This window comes from Arvicola amphibius, chromosome 3 (assembly GCF_903992535.2).
Source record: "Arvicola amphibius chromosome 3, mArvAmp1.2, whole genome shotgun sequence".
Taxonomy (NCBI): domain Eukaryota; kingdom Metazoa; phylum Chordata; class Mammalia; order Rodentia; family Cricetidae; genus Arvicola; species Arvicola amphibius.
In genome coordinates this window covers 5,309,904-5,325,603 of record NC_052049.1, presented here as the reverse complement: position 1 = coordinate 5,325,603, position 15,700 = coordinate 5,309,904, and the positions used below count along the sequence as shown (strand labels likewise).

Sequence of the window (15,700 nt, the reverse complement as noted above, 5' to 3'; positions counted from 1 at the left end):
TGGACCTCTAGGGATTTATGCTTCGCGCAGATTTCTGGGAAATGTAGTCCCTGCGTCTGTGACGTCACTAGAAGCCCTCTAGGAAATCACAGTTTCCTGCTTTCGTCTCCCACCTCAGCTACTTCCTCAAAGTGTGGGCGAGAGTTCCCCTGCTGCTCGTTCACGTTGCGTCTTGACACGGAGGTTGGTCCTGGGTGCGTCGCAGCCTGAGGCACTGTGCGGGGTGCGGGGCCGCCTTGGAGGGGAGCGGACCTGGCGGAAGAAGCTCAGGGAGAAGCTGCCTTGGAGGTGCTGTGCTCAAACTGGCTGGGACGCTGAGGTTGCAGGTCCAGGGCTGGGGCTGGAGGGCGACAGGGACTGTGCCCTGAGCGATGGTTTCCTTAGGACGGCCGCGTGCAGCTCGAGTCCGCCTTGGGCTTCTGGGACAGGAGAGCAGCCTGGGAACGCGGAGTGCAAGGTCCAGGGTTGCAAGCTAAGGATGGCCAGCTGACTGCCTGCTCCTGAGGGGGAGCTGGGAGCTCACTGAGCGGCTTTGGTGGGGAAGCCTGCTTCACTTCTGACCCATTCTCACAGGGGTGCTGTGAGATTTTATTTATTTATTTATTTGGTTTTTCAATACTATTGTCTCTGTAGCTTTGGAGCCTGTCTTAGAACTAGCTCTTGTAGACCATGTTGGATTCAAACTCACCGAGATCTGCCTGCCTCTGCCTCCTGAGTCCTGGATTAAAGGTGTACTGGGATTAAACGCGTGTGCCACTATCCGCCCAGCTGAGATTTCTTAGTATCTTTAGAATAGTCGTGGTTTCTGGGTCTGTCCTTTACTTTGTAACTGGCCTAATTATGGTCTCGAGGTTTACGAAAAGAATTTTACTGTCAGATAAGCTTCTCTGCCTATGCAGCAATCCGAATCAGACCAAATTAAACGGAATTTAGAAAAAGCCCAGGGTTAATGGAAATCAATGCCACCCAAATGGCTTTTCCAGCCCCACAGAGAGAGGAGTTGGGGAAGGAAGACTGGAAAACCATGTGTTTGTTCTTTAGGGTGCTGTTTAAATACCCTGTGGGAGTGGTAGTGAGCATCTTTGGGGAGAGGACATTGTTTGGGGGCCTTTCTCTGAGGTGGAGTCTGGACTGAGGCAACTCCCAGAGGAGGGGGATTGAGATGGAACTACAAACATTCCAGATTCTGGCTATATGGATGCCAGGGGCTGAGGTGAAGCTTCCTCCCAAACATCTTTTGGTATAGGGGCTCCAGCTCCAGTCTGTCCTTCTTCCTTTGGACATTAGTTGATGTAGGGGAGGAGGACAGTCAGGAGTTGGTGGGATCACAGTCAGCTAGAGGTGTGGCTGGAGAGGCATTCGGTTAACTGTCATCCTGGAGACCTCAGGCATCTGTTTCTTAAGGGAGATGAGAAGGCAGGTTGCTGGGAGAACAAATAGATTGTTATTATCCATCCTATGATTGGGGCCAGCCACGGGAAACTGTCAGAACTACTGGGATGGAGAAGCACCCTGGGACAGGAGAGGCAGGTGAGTGAGGGAGACAGTTTACCTTGTGTTCATTTGCTCTGACGGCTAAAGAACTAAGAAAGGAAAAATATATGAGGGGCCTCAGGTCTCTGGTGGCAAATTCTGGAAGGAAGCAGCAAAGGTCCTGCCAGGACCAGCTGCTATAGAAAGCTGTGACTAGGGGCGAGAGAACACACATACAGCCCACACACAGATGACTCTCTGCAGGAAGAAGGAAACGGAGAACCTGACTCCAGGTGGCATATTAACCTCTGGGTTTCCTTAAAGCCTTAAAAGGTCCCCCATCCCTAATGTACGGCAGACTAACTGTAAAAACGACAGGTTGTCTGCTTGGCCCCACAATGGTTGTGTCGACGTCTTGATGTGGCCTTGAGCTTGTTTGAGCTGGTCCAGAAGCAGGGTCCCTAGGAACAGGTGAAAAGCTCTCATGGCCTTGTGTTACAGCGCCAGGCTTTTGTGTCAGGCCAGCAGGTGAGGGGAACTCCCAGACCTGTGTGTATCCCTGGGATTTTAGTAACCAGACTGTGACAGAAAAGAAACGTCAGTCTCCATTGAGGCACATCCCTGTCATCTCTGCATTTGTGAGGGGGAGGCAGAGCCCTCTGGTTCTCCTCTGGTTCATAGCAAATTCCAGGCCCAGCCTTAGGGGTACCTAGTCTGTGACAGGGAGCATTTCAACTTTAATAATGTGATAAATACTTTCCATGGTGTCTTTCCCATTTCTTACAGTGAGCACCCAGTCCATACTGTTGATGTTCAAACTATGTGTGCTTACCTTCTGCTGACTCAGCCCACATGTAATTTAAACTTTATATCAAATATGTTCTTGTTAAAGTGATGATTGCATACCTGTTAGCATTTACTCTGTGAGAAAGAATTCTCTTTGCCTCCTTTGAATAGTTCTGTCTGCAAACATTCATTCTTTTTGCATGTTAATCTGTGTTAGGTTACTGTCATGATCCAATGTGACTTTCTTCTGATTTTCTCTGGTTTCTTCAGTTTTGCTTCTTTCAATTTGATCTGAGATTCGGCTGCTGTGATTTCATGTCCTGGGTCTTGTCTGCAGCTGTAGCTGGGAAGCCTTTGCCTGTCCTTACAGCAGAGGGTGCACTGTGCGCAGATGCTTCTTACAGTTTGCCAGAAAACAAAACCCCTTCCCCTGCACTGTCCTCCACATGGGGCACTGCATAGCCATCCAGTAAAGCCAACTGCTTAACGGTGGGTCCTGCTCTTGCACAGGTCCAGTCCAGTTCCCTTGCTGGCAGTCCTGTGTCTTTCCTCCCGGGCTTCTTTCACTGTGCTCTATGTCAGTGTGTTGCTTTAAGAGACTCAGAAACAATGTATGGACTATCAATATCCTCAAATACATCTAGACAGCTAACATACACAGCAAAACATGTGATAGTTATTTTGAAACAAAGTTTCAGTATGTAATTCATGTTTCCAAAGCAGGTACTATATTTCTTCCATATTTTTCATGGTTTAATTCACCTTCTGGGTCATAGAATTGCAGAACTTGGTGGCTTGAAGGAAAAACTAGTGATTGTTTCATGCCACATTCATGTGAGTAGAGCCCTGGAACAAAGACCTAGGAGTTGCTACTTCCTGATGTCTGTGGTGTGTGTTTTAAGCACTATGTCATGTGATTCGTAGGTTGTCTACTTTGAATGGAGGGTCCCTAATTTTTAGATCCTGACCTGCAATCCCATCCTCTCTTTGAACATCATTTTGAGTACCCACCGGTCCCACCTAGTCTTCAGTTTTGACTGTCTCTCTGAAAGCTGTTTCTGAGGGACACCAAGAGGAAATGCAAGAATTCTTTTTCTATGGACACTGTCCATTTTGTTACTCTTGGCTCACTTCCAGGACCAGCCGCCACTACTCCTGAAACTGTGAATCGAGTCTCCTTGTTTAGGCTTTCTTCTTGACCGTTATCCTTAACAACTTGTAACCAACACTCTAAACAAAGACCAACTTTATAATCCCTTTTTTTGCTAATGTAGGTGTACCTTTCTAAGCTGCTTCCTGCTGATTGGGGGTGGCTGGTAATCTTATAGGGACCTAAAGAAAATTGAGATATATGGTCATGTCCTGAATAGAATATTCTGTGAGGCTTGATCATCTCACCCAGCAGTCTTGAAGCTGTTCAGGATGTAGAACTCAGACACCTGACCCACTTGCTCCTATCGGAGATGTTTCTCAGGGGGTTCTTCCTTGATCAAACCAGACTTTTTTTTAACCCAGAATGAATCTACAGCCTCTCTTTTCCTGTGGAAAACAAAATAAAACCTCTTCTATAAAGTAACATATCTTTAGACGTAAATTTTGAGGTCAAAGCATATATATATGTATGTATGTTGAGGTAATCCAGCAGCATTTGTAATCAAATGTTTTTTTAGCAGCAGCTGTTCCTCCTTTCTCAGCCATCAAACAATTCAAAGACAAAAAAACAAACCATGCAGTATCCAGACTGTCTGTGTATTATCCATCTTTACGTGGCTTTATTTTAAACTCTGATTCTTTTTTATTTACTTTCAATTTTTGCTTTTTTATCTTTTTCAGACTAGATTTCTCTGTGTATCTTTGGCTTTCCTGGCGCTCACTCTGCAGACAAGGTTATCCTTGAACTCAGAGAGATCTGCCTGCGTCTGACTCCCAAGTGTTTGGATTAAAGGTGTGTGCCACCACACACAACTACTTTCTTTCTTACTTTTTTTTATGATTTTACACTTGCAGACACAAGACTCAGGAAATTGGAGCTCTGGCTTGACCCTGCCTAAGGATGACTTTTCTTACTGCTGTAAGGTGTTTTATAAGCGTACAGGCAGAGAAGCAATAAATAGTCCTGCTTAGCAGTTATACCCGTGAACCACACCCATGAGCAGTATGGCATTAGATCCCTAGAGGTGCCCCAGTGTCTCCCACATCTTGGCATTAGCAGCAGTTGTCTCTGATGACTTCTTAAATCCTAAGTCACAGAGGAGAACACACTGGAGCCACTAAAGCATCACAGTTGCTAACTGCATTCCAGATGCTTTTCCTTAGACCTACAACCAAAGTGTAGCTGTCACTGCTGTTAAAGACCCTGCTCACTGCAGCACAGAGAGTGTTATGGAAAACTAAAACGTACAAATCCAGAGAACTGTTTGTCTTGTGATGCCTGACCCAGTAGATACACCTCACCACAATTCTTGTGCAGAAGGTCAGGGAATATCTCTGGGAGAGGGTCCATATTGATCATTAGAGCCAGGGACAGGAAGTCTGGTCATGAGGTTGTGCTTTCTAGAAAGAGAAGGGAAAGCTGCAACCCATGATACCCCAACAATATGAATGCTTGAACAAGCCCTGAACAATGGCAGTGGCACAAGGTCCCCTGCAGGGGGCAGTCCCTGATGGCTAACAGAGAAGTATAGGCACATAAGGACTGCTAAGAGGAGGAGAATTAGTCTTCCCCAGGGCTGAGCCCACTCACTATTCATCCGTACAGTGGTCAGTCCCCAAAACACACACACAGGCAACAGTGAACAGACTAGGCCGTTCATATTTATATATAGGTATGTGCAGTGTAGATATGTACAGTTATGTCCTAATATGGTGTGTAACAATATTAATTAGAGGAGAGTAAAACCATGTATCTGAGACAGATTATTGGGGTACACCGAGAAGAAGGTGTAATGAGGAGATAGAGGGGAAAATGACAAATTTTATTTCATTAATTTTTGACAGAAAAATTACATTCTTGTCCAATCATGACATATTTGGTAAAACTGGAAGTTATTTCAGGAAGATAGAGGTAAATAACACATGATCTCATCAATATGTTAAATGTAATGAATTGAAACTCATATACAACAGAGATTTGTTAAACATAAAAGCATTGTAAGTCACAGAAAGCTGGAGATGTAATGATTTTTTTTCCATTTACCAGTAATATCAGGAAGCAAATACTTGAACTTCCTTTTGTGGATTATCATTTTAACTATGTAAAGAGTTTAAACTATGTAAAGAGGTTTTCCATCTGGCTGTGGAATACTGGTTTCACTATGGAAAGATTGTGCTGCATTTGTTTACCTTGCCTGCATGAGGCAGCTGATTCATCTCACAGCTAAATGACCAATACCTAGGTGGGGAGGTGTAAGCGGGACTTCCATGCAGAGAGAGTAAGGGAAAGGAGGACTCATGGAGGCAGAGACAGAGGGAGACACCAGGGGTCCAGGCAGACACAGAGGAGGCAGGAAAGTGGGACATACAGAATGAAAGAAAAGTAAAAGCCCCGGGGAAAATGTAGATGAATAGGAACAGGTAAAATTAAGTTATAAGAGGTAGTGGGACAAACATAAGTTAAAGGCCAAGCTTCCATAATTAAAAAGAAGTCTCTGTGTCGTTACTTGGGAGCAGTTGAATAAAAATGTTAACTGCAGGGCTGGAGAGATGGCTCAGAGGTTAAGAGCATTGCCTGCTCTTCCAAAGGTACTGAGTTCAATTCCCAGCAACCATGGTGGCTCACAACCATCTGTAATGAGGTCTTATGCCCTTTTCTGTCCTGCAGGCATACACATGGACAGAACATTGTATACATAATAAATAATAAACATTTAAAAAAAATGTTAACTGCACTGCCTGAACAGTGAGTGTTCCTGGGTCAGCATGATTGGAGGAGAAGCCCCATGATGGTTTCCCAATGCTGGATGTGCCTTATGTAGAGTGCATTCCAGAAGTCTGGAAGGAAGTGTTTGAGGGGTGAACATACCATAACTGAGAAAGATAATCCAAAGCTTACCCATGAAATTATTACATATACCTCATTATTAATTAATTGCTGAAACTTCCTGTAGTGATAAAAAGAAAAAATGATGTGTGAATTGTATTTATAGATCATTAAACTTTTGAAGTGTGAAAATAGCAATCAGCGATTCTTTTCTCAGCTATGCACACTGATGCTCAGGTGTCCCTGTGTACAAACATGCTTAGGAATACCGCAAGCCCCTCCATCAGTACCCTTATCAGAGAAAAGGTAGAAAGGGAAAATGACGAAAACATCAAGTGATGTGTATTCTATTCTAAATTCTCAAGCAGTATTGTTAGTCCTGTACTTGCCTATTTTCTCACATGATCAGATACTTAAATGATATTTAGTCTGTGAGTTCTTCGCCTTGCCTGCTCCTTCTCATGTCCCGTGTCACTGCCATCTACATCATTACTGAACTCTGTAGAAATCCTGCACCCACAGCACAGCCAGAGCTGCTGCATCAGACTCTGATGCCTGTCTGAGGGTTTCTGTTGTGCTAAAGCCCGTGATGAGAGTCAGCTTGGAGAAGAAAGGGATTATTTTAGACTCCAACTCCAGGTGACACAAAATTCAAGGCAGGAACCGTAGGCGTGAGGTGGAGAACAAGCCACAGAAGAATACTACTTACTGACTCCCCGAGACTGCTTTCCTGTGCCATGTAGAACTGCATGCCCAGTGCAGGCACCACCCGTAGTGGGCTGTGCTGTCTCATAGGAATCACTAGTTAAGAAAATGCCCCCTAGACTTGGCTACAGGACAGTCTTGGTAGAAATTTTTTCAATTATTTCTCTCTTTTCAAATTGGCCCTAGCTATTTTCAGTTCATAGGATAACTATCAAGCTCAATGCAGCTTGTCATTTAAATTATTTATGGTTTTAATTAAATTAATGTGTGGTATCATTCACTGATCTTTATTTCAGGAAATGCTGTCCTTCTCAGATGTGGCTATTGAGTTCTCTCCAGAAGAGAGGGAATGTCTGGAGCCTGCTCAGTGGAATCTGTACAGGGATGTGATGTTGGAGAATTACAGCCACCTTGAATTCCTGGGTGAGCATCTCATCTATAGGGACTTATTTCACCCTCAACATATTGCTTCCTCACTTTGTATGGTTTCTCATGGGAGCATTTCAACAGTCAGTTTCATATCCTCATTTTCAAAAATATTAAGGATATTGCTATATTAAATATTTTGGGGTTAAAGCAATGACTCAGTCGTTAAGAGCACTGAATGCTCTTCTAGAAAGCCATTAAGTAAAAGGAAACTGTTGTTTCCTTCCTGCCGCCCAGATGTAAATAATCACAGAGAATCTATATTAATTACAACACTGTTTGGCCTGTTAGCCCAGGCAGGAAATCCCACATCACTGGCACTCCTATGGCAGCTCACAATTGTTTGTAAACCCAAGGTCTGACATCCCCATGTTGTGTGATGTTTTGATTGTGTTGTGTTCTGACAAATAAAGCTTGATTGGAGTCAGAGGGTAGAATTAGCCACCAGCTGACCATTGAGATATGGAAGACTGTAGAGAGAGGAACAGGACGTGGAAAGGCGGGGCTGAGACAGGATCTCTGCCCTTTGGGTGGTGGGAATGGAAGAGGGAGGTGCTTCTCTGATCTTACTGTTTCTTAGCCGATATCTGACTCCTGATTTTTTATTGATAAAAATTAATTAGATTATCAAATCAACCTTACACAGACGTACATCTGTAGAAAACATTAATGCATATGAAAAATTAAATAATGAAGGCAGAAAGATTCCTTACACTGTTTGCTTCTTACTGTGTTTTACCTTTCCAAGATGGATATGTCTTTCCCTGACTCTAGTGGGACTTTTAGAAATTCAGTGGCATGAGAGGTGGAGCTCACTTTTTACTTGAAGTGATTTTTAATTCTCTGTTACAGTTTTTTTTCCTTGAAATGAAACTCAGAATCTGCATGTTGTAGGCTCCTTCACGTGTTGTAGTGATCTGTCTGAAAACACTTAAGGAACTGATTGTCTGCAGTCATTTGTCACCTCATCTCTGTCCTTACAAGCCAGGTACAGGGAGAGACATGTCAATTCCGAGTAAAAGAACACATAAACAATCTTCTCTCTTATTCTATACACAGGTCTTGCTGTGCCTAAGCCACACCTGGTGACATTTCTGGAGCAAAGACCAGACCCTTCAGATGGGAAGAGACAAGCAGCAGCCACCGGGCACCCAGGTGTGTAGGAACAAGGGGTTCGGGGCAGAGTTGAGACCCCGAGATACAACAGAATGTCAGGCTTTCCCATTTACCTTGAAACATGATACTATGGGAATCAATCTTTAGGTTTCTCCTTGTCTTTGTTGTCAAAGCACGTGTCTCAGTTTTATGAGGGATCAAGTTATTAACCTTTGGATTTCCCCAATTACAAGCTGTGCTTCTACTTACAGTGACCTCCAAGGTTTTTCCTTTTGTTGAGTCTCCATTGTAGTATAAGACTCAGGGAAGTAGAACTCAGAGCTGTTAAGACCGAGAGTCTTCTATTTACAGATGCTGAAAGCAGACTCGTGCCAGAAAGATCTCTACACTAAAGTAACCATAGTAGATTAATAAAGGGAAACCCACAATTCCTTCACAGAGAGGCAGGCAGGAACAGAAGGCTCAACAGTGTCAGTTCTGTTGGTCTGAACAATTTGGGGGTTGTAAGCAGTTGGATAAAACTCAGACTAACCAGATTTTTTTTTTTTACCATCATATCGGATCTGTCTTTCCTGAACATCTGTAACCTTTTCTGTCCACATGAGCAAAACCCCAACCTGCCACCCACTGCACTGGTGGAGCTCACGCTGGTGGCTCAAATCCGTAGGCAGCTGTGAGGAGATGCTTTGTTTGTCCTGCAGCCCACATGAGAGACACAAGACTAGCAAGATGCATTTGTCTCTGCTTTTGTGTAGTGAGAAGTTCTTTTGAGCTTCCTAATGCCTGAATAGTCAAGGGTGTGTCGTGTTGGAATGTCATTTGTAGGCAGAAGTTTCTGTCCCAACAGCCCCACCAAAGTGACTGAAATGGAGATACTTATTAATTGTAAATGCTCAGCCGATAGCTTGGGCTCATTTTTAGTTGGCTCTTACTTTTTAAATGAGCCCACATTTTTTATTTATCCTTTATCACATTGCAGTTCCTTCTTTAAATACAGTATGTTCACCTTTTTTCTCTGCATCTTCTGCCAACTTCTTTCACTCGGCCCTTCTTCTTCCTAGCAGTCTTTCTTCCTAGAAAATTCTGACTGGCCATTGACCCATCAGTATTTTAATGATGAGAGTAATATTTATTCATATTGTACAAAAAGATGATCCACAGCAGAGGAGCTGGTCCAGGTGGCTCTGGCAGGTGACTCAGGACGGCTGCTCTGGGTGAGCTTTCACTGCCCACCTCGCCTCCTCCTCAGGCTGTGTTACTTTTGTCATCTGATGTGGTGGGTCCTCACGTGGCACATGTGACTTAGTTTGAATGAGTGCCCAGAGTTTATCCTGCTGTGCTGACTGTCCCTCTGTCAGAGCCTCGGTCATATCTACCACTTTGCTGATGACTGCTTACAAAATCTGCCATTGACATCTCACCTGTGCGATGACCTTTGTTGAGAGGATGATATTCAAAGCCAGGGTACAGGGCATGGCCCTTTGAACCACCATGAAATTCCCTTAACCAGTTGGGTGGTAGGCATAGGTATGAGGGTCCCCTCGGTAGGCTAAACTATCAAATTGGGAGACATGGAATACAGAGAAACTGCAGAGGGCTGGATAATGGAAGGTAGAGATGTTTTTCTTCCTTAATATAGTGTTAAGCCCAGCCTGGTCTATATAGTAAGTTACAGGACAGCAAGGTCTTCATAGAAAAACCTTGTCTTCTAAAACCAAAACAAACAAAAAAGGAAAGAAATAATTTTGTCATCTCTTTATTGACAAATATAATGCCTCAGCAAAATTTGCATTATGCACGGGTGAATCTGAAGGTTTTTTGTTTTGTTTTACCATGACTCAGTATATTTTAGGTATATTTTCTGGTCTTTCAAATAAAATATAAAATAATGTCCTGAATATGAACTATAAATTTCGTCTTTATGTACACTGTCTACTTGTGCAGCATATCTTTTGTACTCCCAAAGTAAAAGTGAAGGATAAAAAGTTTGTATTAGACTATGTCTCAGATTTGCAAAGTCAAAATTAACTTTCTCTTTCCCGGACTCAGCTACTTTCTAATTTCATGGGTGTCCTGCAATATACAATCTCTATTCATTCGATAGAGTTATTTCTGTTAGTACAATGCCCTTGCAACTTACTTAACTACTTAACTTTGAATTATAGGCCATTATGTCTATGTTTTATTTGGATGTTTCATTATTTACTAAAAGTATAGATCATTTCTACCTACTGTATTTTATCACTTATACTTCATGCCTCTAAGTTTTGAACTGACTCTCTTTTTTCACTGCTTCAAGATGTATTAATAAATGTTTTCTTCTAAAGATAAGCATTGTAAGTATGAAGAATATTTTCTGACCATTGTTCATATCTCAACGTTTGCTCCACAGGAACAATGCCTGAAGATTATAGCATTTTCTCCAAGTCCATTGATTATAACTCACAATATATTCAATGCCGGAGAATTCATTCAAGGGAGAAACCCTTCAAGTGTGAAGAATGTGGTAAGGGCCTTAGTTCTCACAGAACTCTTTCCATGCACCAGAGACTTCATACTGGAGAAAAACCCTACACGTGTAAAGTATGTCACAAGGCCTTCAATACTCGCTCATCACTTTTTATACACCAGAAAAATCATACTGAGGAAAAAAACTACAAGTGTGGAGAATGTGGCAGATCATTTTATTATCTTTCAGTGCTGAAGCAACATCAAAGGATTCATTCTGGAGAGAAAACCTACAAATGCGAAGAATGTGGTAGGTATTTTTGCTCATTTTCATACCTTAGACGACATCAAAGAAAACATACTGGAGAGAAACCATACAAGTGTGAGAAGTGTGGCAAGTGTTTTGGCTTCACTTCATTTCTTCGGCAACATCAAGCAATTCACTGTGAAGACAGACACTACAATTGTATGGACTGTGGCAGAAGCTTTAACTCTCTTATATACCTTAGACGACATCAAACGATCCATTCAGCAGACAGTCCTTATACCTGTGTTCACTGCGGCAAATGGTTTTTCTATTCCAGGGATCTTCAGGATCATCAAACAGTTCACACCGGAGAGAAAACCTACAAGTGTGACAAATGTCACAAAGCCTTTCATTATCAGTCATCCCTTAAGACACACAAGAAAGTTCATATGGAAGAGAAACCCTACAAGTGTGAAGAGTGTGACAAAGCCTTTCATTATCACTCATCCCTTTGGAGACACAAGAAAGTTCATAATGGAATGAAACCCTACAAATGTAAAGAGTGTGACAGATGTTTTAACTCATCTGTATCCCTTAGACAACATCAAACAATCCATTCTGAAGACAGTTGTTATACCTGTGTACATTGCAGCAAAAGGTTTTCAAATTCAAAATATCTTCAGGATCACCAAAGAATTCATACTGGAGAGAAACCCTACAAGTGTGAAGAATGTCACAAAGCCTTTCATTATCAGTCATCTCTTAGGAGACACAAGAAACTTCATACTGGAGAAAAAACCCTTCAAGTGTTGAGAATGTCACAAAACCTTTCATCTTAAGTCATCTCTCAGTAGACACAAGACACTTCATACTGGAGAGAAACCCTACAAGTGTAAAGACTGTGACATGTTTTTCTTCATCTTCATCCTTTCTATGGCATAAAAGAAATCATCATACTGTAGAGAAACCCTAAAATTGTGGGGAATGTAGCAAAGACTTCATTAATCTTAATATCCTTATTCAATTCATGTTATAGTTAATACAGGGTATAAATCCATCAAACGTCTTAAAAAGTTTACTTCTTCAAACCTGAAACCACATCAGATGATTCAGCCAGCAAACTTCATGAGTGTGTGAAATGTGGTAAAATCTTTGTTAGCAAATCAGGTATTATCCACCTGAAATAAGTTCACCATTTTGGAATGTCAACATCAGCATGTAGCTTACAAGAGCACGAATACTAAGAATGTCATCAGAGAACAGCAGAGACTTCTCTTTGCTGCAACTCCCAACAGTTTGTTCAAGCAGTGTGTTTGAAACTTGCCATTATTAATAAGTCTCTATCTTCTGTAACTATAAATGCTCCATGAAACCTTTACCATGTCATAGCTTTGTCCATTGGTTGCCCAGAATATGAGATCTGGGCTGTAGCATAGTTACTGTTGTTTTTCCCAGTAGACTCATACAAGCTGTTGTAATTCCTCTTTGGTGTGAGAAGCTCTGCCTCTCTGAGCTAGCAGATTTTCACTCAGCATTTGAATCTATATTGGTAATCCTTATTGGTAAAATAAAAGCACAGAGACAGAGCTAAAACTGTATTAATACTCTTGCCATCTAAGATATCCACAGCAAGGCAGCAGCTGTGGCTGCAGAGGTGCCGTCATCAGCTGAGGCAGTGATAGTTTCAGGTGCAGCTGCTTTTCCTCAGATAAAAACAGCAGTGCCTGTAGAGCAACAATGGCATTAAAGCTCTGGGGTAACCAATCATTTGCTGACTGCATTTGAAGCTCCTTCTACAAACTGTAACTCATGTGATGTTAATTTGTGATAAACCTGTGCCTGACTGGGTGATAAGTCCTAGGGAGGATTTAATGCTGTCATTCTAATGAGTGGACAATAACTAAATGAACCCAAGTTCTCAACTTTATACCCACAGTCAGGCACCTCTCAACCCTCCCCAGAATGTATTAATCGTGTGGTAGATGGAGAAGACAAATGATCAAAGTGTGAAGAATATTCATCTGTGGAGGGTCCTAATCCATAGGTGATACTGTATCACACATTGTAAGTGATTTCCCTTGCACACATCTAAAGCCAAAAGTCATGGAGAAGAGTTGGGAAGAATGTCAGAGCCAGGTATAGTAGATGTGTGCCCTGAAGCAGTAGAGATGTTGAGACATTTCTAGAACAGTGAAACATTGATAGAAATGCTAATACCATTTAATGTATGTATATTCTGTGACTATGACTATGTGGATAACACATAAGCTGAACCCCAGCATACAACAAGCATGGGTGCATAAGGCCCTCACTGTCTCACCTCAGTGGAGGAGCTCTTGGCAATTGCTGACTCCTAAGGAAGACAATCAACCTGGTTACCTTCCAGGTTCCACTCAACTCTCCTACACCCGTAAACATTGAGGAAACACTAAGTGCATTGAAGAAATAACAAAGAAAAGGCCCGCCATGTTGTGAGAGCAACGTGTTTTCAAGGGTAAGAAGTAATAGATGAAGGAATATGGAACTTTAAGTAAAAGATGCAACGTGCATGTATTAAATTCTCCCCAAATATCATTTTAAAGTTTGTTGGTTTTGTACATGTCCAAACTTATTTTAGCAGTGATTACAGTACCTGAATCTGGCTGTCATGAAGTTTACAGTGGATCAGCACCCTTACAGGGAAGGCCTCACGAGGGAGCAAGTGAGAGGACTCCCCGAAGGGCTCAGATGCAGGGACTAAGAAGCTCTGCATCAGTGTAACCTCAGGGAAGAGACAGGGATGGCTTTGCAGGGATGAGATGCAGCCAGAGTCACCTTGTATCCTCCCCTTGACTTTGTCATGCCTACAACAGAGGAACGATGTACAGTGGCTTCTCCACCCTCCCCTCTCTCCTACATCCACAGTGATCACAGCTGCCTTAGTTCCTGCTCATCCATCATCATTAAAGTTGGGAAACCACTGTAGCTGTCAAGTGAACTTGATAGGTAGAAAGTTACACATCCTATAATTCCTATCATTGAGTTTTAAAACAGTTCATTAGCATGTAAATGCGCAAATTAGAGGAAACAGAGAAAAGTGCTTCTACCTCCCAATTCCATCTCAGTTAATAACCCAGAAAGACTGTGGTAAGGCTCTGTTTTTAAAAATGTCTAAGATGTGGTCAGCAAGGCACCTAGTAAAAAATGCTGGGCTTGCTATGTATGTGAGTCAGTATTTTCTTCCTGCTTGGAGTCTCTGCAGACCTGGGTATCGATTTCCTCATGACACAGAGGGAGGTTTCCTTATGAGTAGAAATGGCCTTAATGGATATATGTTTATTCTACAAGAGTATGATTTTTTTTCAGAGCTGCTATCTGTAGAATAAAGGATCAGCTTATGTGAGGACTATTGCAGAGACACAGTCTCAGGAGTAGAGAGTATAGCAGAGATTCACAAGCTCAGGGAAAAATAATATAGCAAAGGCTCATGCTGTCAGAGTAGATAGTATAGAAGAGAACAAACACACTCAGAAGTAAATAGTATAGCAGAGACTCATAAACTCAGTGGGATTTTCTCATTTCTCTTAAATTTAAAACCCCTTTATTTTGAAAGAAAAATAAATTCATATGTGAAAATTAGGATCTAAAAACTACAGTGTTGTGGACTATTTAGAAAAAAGATGTGTTTCTTTTGTCTATGACATTAACTGTGTAAGGTTGTTACATTTGCAGATACTACCTTGTTAAAAATGTAAGGATGCCTTGTATCTGCTTCAGCTTGTGACCTAAGGCACCTGATTAATAAAACATAGAACGTCTGATACCTAGGTGTAACGCCCGATTCTGTGTTACCCTCTTGGTACAGTTTGCTGGCCAGACAAGGGCCTGGAGATCGAAAGAACACACAAGAGACCTGGGTCATTCGAAAGAAGATCAGCGGAATGCTGTTTATTCAACTTCGGGGGAAATCCTTAAATACCTAGCTGCTGCACCAGGAGTTCCCCCCAGGCAGGTGGGAAATTGCCACACCCAAAATGGAGTAAACAATGCCCTACAGCTAATCACCTGGCGGGGCAGAGGGAGCACAGGAACAAACAGAATGTTTTAGCTGGCTGACCAGAAACTGTCCTCAAGATGAACCCAGGAGCAGGGGTAGACCCAGGCCCTACACCTAGGCACGAGGGATAAGTGGAGCTCACAGGCAGACAGAATAAATGAGAAGAGGAATCTAGGGTAGGGGAATAAAGAAGAGAATGAGGGAAAGAGGGACATGCTGGGGCCAGTGGCCAGGCAGCCTCCAGGGAGCCATGCGGCAGCAGGAAAGCACAATATAGAGAGGAAAGCAAAGTAAGGGGTCCCAAGGGAAAATGTAGGCGACGAGAGTCTAAGTTATAGGAGCTAGCAAGGATGAGCCTAATCTTTGGCCAAGCATTTATAAACAATAAGTTTCCACGTCATGATTTGGAAGCTAGTTTGTTGGTCAATGGAAAGCATGTTAGACTACTGAAGTCATGAACTTCTGTACAGTTAGAACAGACATT

The 15,700-nt window shown here is 42.4% G+C and overlaps 1 protein-coding gene across 1 annotated transcript; it reads left to right on the top strand.

Annotated features, from left to right (window-relative positions):
• The first annotated feature begins 213 nt into the window (after window positions 1-213).
• LOC119810826 (zinc finger protein 58-like) lies at window positions 214-14,982 on the top strand. Its single transcript, XM_038324491.1, has 4 exons — window positions 214-326; window positions 7,240-7,366; window positions 8,429-8,524; window positions 10,878-14,982. The coding sequence occupies exons 2-4, from the start codon at window positions 7,243-7,245 to the stop codon at window positions 12,017-12,019; spliced, it is 1,362 nt and encodes a 453-aa protein (XP_038180419.1). The 5' UTR covers window positions 214-326; window positions 7,240-7,242; the 3' UTR covers window positions 12,020-14,982.
• Window positions 14,983-15,700: the final 718 nt, after the last annotated feature.